This window comes from Mirounga leonina, unplaced genomic scaffold (assembly GCF_011800145.1).
Source record: "Mirounga leonina isolate KUSES-001 unplaced genomic scaffold, KU_Mleo_1.0 Mir_201, whole genome shotgun sequence".
NCBI classification, from domain to species: Eukaryota; Metazoa; Chordata; class Mammalia; order Carnivora; family Phocidae; genus Mirounga; species Mirounga leonina.
In genome coordinates this window covers 5,990,427-5,996,077 of record NW_023270504.1, presented here as the reverse complement: position 1 = coordinate 5,996,077, position 5,651 = coordinate 5,990,427, and the positions used below count along the sequence as shown (strand labels likewise).

General features: G+C 39.7%; 1 protein-coding gene across 1 annotated transcript; it reads right to left on the bottom strand.

Annotated features, from left to right (window-relative positions):
• Positions 1–4,022: 4,022 nt before the first annotated feature.
• LOC118025461 (40S ribosomal protein S24-like) lies at positions 4,023–4,559 on the bottom strand. Its single transcript, XM_035027860.1, has one exon. The coding sequence runs from the start codon at positions 4,517–4,519 to the stop codon at positions 4,127–4,129; it is 393 nt and encodes a 130-aa protein (XP_034883751.1). The 5' UTR covers positions 4,520–4,559; the 3' UTR covers positions 4,023–4,126.
• Positions 4,560–5,651: the final 1,092 nt, after the last annotated feature.

The following is a 5,651-nucleotide window of genomic DNA, read 5'->3' as shown; positions in this document are numbered from 1 at the left end:
ATAGCAGAGAGAAGGATACGGTGTGGTATGGTTGTGGAGGTTAATTTAGCAAATATATAATAACTGATTCAAAGGTCTGTAAATGCCATTCTTCCTAATTTGCTTGGGAGCAACCCATGAAGGGAAGACTGTCTTCTCTTATTTGGTAATAGCCTCCCCTCACACCTCAAGTAACCAGCACAGTGGAAGGCGTTGGAGGACTACTGGAAGAGTGGGCATGGACTACCTAGGTCTACAGGAAAATCACTAAAGCTTACCTGGAACTCGCGTTCAGACTCATAGATTGTCTAGTTACATTCGACATTGGTAATATATGTGTTTTGGACTTTAGGGTTTACAAAAAGCTTTCCCCCTGTATTCACTCCGTTGATGGCCCGGATGATGAAAGCCCTGTGTGAACAATGTAAGTAGGAGCTTTAGTGATTTTCCTGTAGACCTAGGTTTAGATTGGAAGATTTTTCACACACCACCCTGCTTTGAGGTGCTTTATCTTGTGTCCCAGAGTGGCTGCACAGGAGGACTATGTTCTTACCCCCACTTATGTTTTCTAGGTTTGGATCTGGGTTTAATGGAAGAAAACAGAGCCATTTCAAGGTGAGATAGTTTGATAGGACCTGACCTGAGGACTCATGCTGGGATGGGTGGGTGCTACCTAGACAGTTTAGGAGTGAGGTCTGTCTTGGAGGGAGCCTCCTGGAACCCAGATTTAGGGGAGGTTCTTAGCTTAGCATCATAGCTGAAGAAGAAAACAGGGTCTTAAAGAAGTGAGTTCATTTCCAACTTTTTCACAGGATCAAGACCCATGAGGGGTTCATTCCTAAGTATTAGCTATGGTTTGGACATCACTAAATTCCTAATCTAATGAGATAGTTCCTCTTACCCCTTCTTAAATTTAATTGCATTACACAAGAATAGATTTTAGTTGGGGCTGTCAAAGGATGCTCCAGGCAAGTGGGCAATCCCAAGAAACAGAACTTACCTCCTTGTGAGATGCATAATGACTGGGTGACTGAGCAGAGGATAGTATGTGGAAGCCTGAACTGAACAAATCAGTATGGGAAAGGTTCCATCTTAGGTCTCTAGTGTGGAGAACGGAGTGAATACTACTGGGAAGGAAAATGGAATAGAAGTACCAATTGCTGCTTTTTTGTTTTTCTTGTTACTCTAGTAGGCTATTTTGATCAGTTTTTGTGTGTGTTTTTTAAGAGGGAGAAATTACCTTTCTTCTTAAAATTTATCCTTTGGATAAAAGTTCATTGGAAAAGTTAATATTTTCCTCCCCTCCTCTCCCTAGTCCTTCCAACCCACCTAACCATCACAATCAGCAACATACACCTAGAAGTTAGCCCCTATAGAGATAATTTTTTAAGGAAGAACATTTTTGCCTTGAGAGGAATGAAAAATTATCTATAATTCTGAGCTGAGGCAGAAGTTACTGCACAGTATCAAGTTATAATATTCTTTGGAAAGTAAAAAGCGTGCACATGATTTTTGTGCAATATATTCAAATACAAGCAATAATAAGACACGCTTTATAACTGAATTGTGCCACATAAATATTTGGGGATATTAAATGCTTATGTAAATCATTTGCAACTGTTTCAGCTTGGATTTATTTTCAGGCACACTAAGTGACCTCTGAGATTTCACTAATTTAATTGCTCTTCACATTCTAACAAAAGTAAACAAATTTCAATGGAAAAATGTCACTGCTTCGGGTAATACATCAGTGAAGACACGATTTAGTTTTCTTGAATATTAGGAGTGAGTTCAGGTTGGCTAATACATTATAAATCATTAACATAATAATTCGTGCTAAAAAATATGGTCCCTACTGTAATTAAATTTGCAGACCAGTGACAGTACACGTAACTGTTAATTTTATGTGTCAGTTTGACTGGGCCATGAGATACACAGATATTTAGGCAAACACTGATCTGAGTGTTTGTATGGGGGTGTTTCTGGATGAGATTAACATGTAAGTCGACAGACTGAGTAAAGTGGATTGCCCTCCATAATATGAGTGGGCCTCATCTAATCACTCGAAGACCTGAGTGGAACAAAAGACTGACCCTCCCCCAAATAAAAGGAAATTCTTTTGCAGTGAACTGGGACATTATAGCTCTTCCTGGTTCTGCAGCAGCTTCTGTCCTTCAGACTCAAACTTGGACATGGGCTCTGCAGATTTTAGACTTCTTAGCCTCCGTCATCTCATAAGCCAATATTTTATAATGAATCTCTTCCTATAATATCCTATTGGTTTTATTTCTCTGGAGAGCTCTGACTAATGCAACACACCATGGTCAACATTTTGCTGTTTCTAGGAGTATTGTATCTAGTGCATAAGTGGTGGTGCTCAAGATTTTGGAGATCATATCATATATACAGAGTTGTCTTCATGGTTTTTTTTTTCTTTTTTTATACTTAGCATTATATTGTGTGTATTTTTCCTTATCATACACTCATCAGAAAATAATTTTAAATACTGTTTAATACTTCATAATATAAATATGCCATTTCTCTATTATTTGACTTGAGGTTATTTTTAGTTTTTACTAGCATACATAAAGGTTTGATGAACATCTTTGAAAGCAAAATTTGGCCTCATTTCTGATTATTTTCTTTTTTTTTAAATAGTGACTATATCTTCTTTTTAAAAAAAATTTTATTGTTATGTTAATCACCATACATTACATCATTAGTTTTTGATGTAGTGTTCCATGATTCATTGTTTGTGCATAACACCCAGTGCTCCATGCAGAACGTGCCCTCTTTAATACCCATCACCAGGCTAACCCATCCTCCCACCCGCCTCCCCTCTAGAACCCTCAGTTTGTTTTTCAGAGTCCATCATCTCTCATGGTTCATCTCCCCCTCTGATTTCGCCCCCTTCTTATGGTAGATTCCTGGGAAGGGAATTACTCGGTCTGGTCTAGGTTTTAGTCAGCAGTGCCTAGAACTATCTGGGTCACCTGAGCAATATACCAGACTCTAGTAACTGAACACTTCTTTTTTTTAAAAAGATTTTATTTATTTATTTGAGAGAGAGAATGAGATAGAGCATGAGAGGAGGGAGAGTCAGAGGGAGAAGCAGACTCCCCGCTGAGCAGGGAGCCCGATGCGGGACTCGATCCTGGGACTCCAGAATCATGACCCGAGCCGAAGGCAGTCGTCCAACCAACTGAGCCACCCAGGCGCCCCCCTGAACAACACTTCTAATAAGGAGAATGATTAGTTAAGATGCGGGTAAGTGGCTTAAACAAAGATATTTACCTGACCCTCCCCACCATCAGAGTCTACTAGGAATAGAGCCCAGCTATTTGTATTTATAAGACCTCTGCAGGAGTTTAATAGTCAACCATGGCTGAGGACCCATTGAGAGCCTCGTACCTGTTTTTGAAGTCTAAGCAATATGCATACTTCTCTTATCTTTTCTCCTCAATTACAACCAGCTACAATTATACTCATCAGGGATTCAGCTCCAAAATGGATTCAATGTATCATTCACGTTAAGCTTGCTTCTCTGTCACTCCTGACCTCCAACCTTCATTTCAACGTTCATTTTTCCTATAACCACGCTCTTGACACTATTTTGAAGCTCTTGCCCCTGGTCCTATTGATGTTCATCCAACGTCAAGGCAGTGAACAACATTCCATCGTGAACTCCCTTGGGGCAGACTGGGAGATCCCTTGCCAATCTGCTCAGAGGTTGGTTCTGTCTATCTTGAGAAAGGCTCTGAATCAAGACTTCCTTCTTTCAGAATTGACTTTCTTCTCCTTTCCCATGCCATAATTTCTTTTTCTGAGTTCATGGAACCATATAAGACCTCCTGTCTTATTCCAGTCCTCCTGTCAAGATTTGTCCTCTAGTCCTCCTGTCAAGATATGCCATACTTAAGAACCTGGATCCTTCTCCTCATCTTTCTTATTAAAACAACTAATGGTCAATATCTTTTTGGAGTCTAAATTAGAATCGTGTCTTTTGTTCCTCAATAATAAAATTATCTATGATAATAATAATCTTTTTTTTTAACATTCTTAGTTTATTGATCCTCTCATGAAAAATCTGCACAACCAGATAAAGCCACTGTAGCATCTTTACTCCTTCTGTTGTCCAATCTCCAGCTCACTTTTTGCCAGCACCAACATTGGCTTTTGCAGTCCCCCTGACTTTCTTCATTCTGTTCTTGTGTTCCTTTCGCTGTTTTCTTGATGTCTTTTTCTTCTCATACAGACCATGTCTTGCAAGTCTGTGTTTGGGTTCATTTTTCTTTGCATAATCCAAGGAATCATATATCATGCCAAAGCCAGTTGTCTTGCCACCACCAAAATGGGTTCTGAATCCAAACACAAATATGACATCTGGTGTGGTCTTGTACATTTTGGCTAGTTTTTCCCGAATTTCTGTCTTAGGTACTGTTGCCTTTCCGGGGTGAAGAACATCAATGACCATCTGTTTCCGCTGAAGTAGTCGGTTAGTCATGAACTTCCTGGTCCGGATAGTTACTGTGTCGTTCATGATGGCGGCCTAGCTTCAAGCAGCCAGGGAGGAAAAGAGCAATAATAATCTTTCTTTTCAGGACTATTTGCAATTCAAGGAAGTATCATTAGAGAAACAGATCTTAAATTTAAAGAAACAGATTTCCATAGATGATAGTTCACAAACTGTATGGTTGTCTGGTAGGGATTTCGGGGAGATTTTTGATAAGGGTGGCACACAAAATGTCATCAAAGAAATGAAAGCTTTGTGTATTAGTGAATGAGAGAGTCTGCAATTATGATAATAATAGTTCACACCTGTAAGTACCTCTTAACATTTGAAAGGCCGTGTTTTTTACGTGATATGTAATAATTAAAAATTCAACAACCCACCACACCAATGCAAGATATTAATAATAGGTGAAGCCAAGAGCTGAGGGAGAGGGAGTATATAGGAACTCTATACTCTCTGCTCAATGTTTCTGTAAACCTAAAAGTGCCCTAAGAATAAAGTCTACTCATGAAAAAAAAAAGTTCAACAACAATATGAGGTAGGACTTTTCCTTTTGCATTTTCCAGTTGAAGAATCAGAGATGTAGAACACAGCTAAAGGCGAACCCAGATCTGTGACTCAAAGATGGAGCTCATGACCCCCCACCTGTGCATGTGGAAGAAACCCACGCACACTTATTTACACTTTCCCTTCCCATTCACATTCAAAGACCTTGGACAAATTTGTCCTTGAGTTTGGAGGGAAAAAACAAACAAACTGACCAACAATAAACAAAAACAATGTTCAGCCAAGAGTCAGCGTGTAAACCTGAAGAGGACTTGTGCGGAGAACCCAAATCTCCTTATGTTTATTCTTTCCCTTCAATGGCCAGAGCATGACCATGTTTTAGACCCTCTAATCACTCTGAGTTAATTCTAAACAACCAAAATCAAGTGCCTCCACCTTTGGCATAGAGATTTCCTTATGCCAAGAATAAAGAAAACCATTCTTCGTAGAACCCAAGGGTGTAATTGGCGAAGACGCCAGCATCTCTGTTGAAAGATCCACCATTTGTGTTTGTGATGGCAGGGGAGGCACAGAAAGCTTCTGAGAGCCTGTGATACTTTTAGCAGGCATCTGGCATTTGAGGCAAGACCATTTACCCAGAAAACTGCCTGCT

Bases quoted from the DNA above. Each gene is read 5' to 3' on its own strand.
- LOC118025461 (XM_035027860.1), bottom strand. From the start codon at position 4,519: ATGAACGACACAGTAACTATCCGGACCAGGAAGTTCATGACTAACCGA.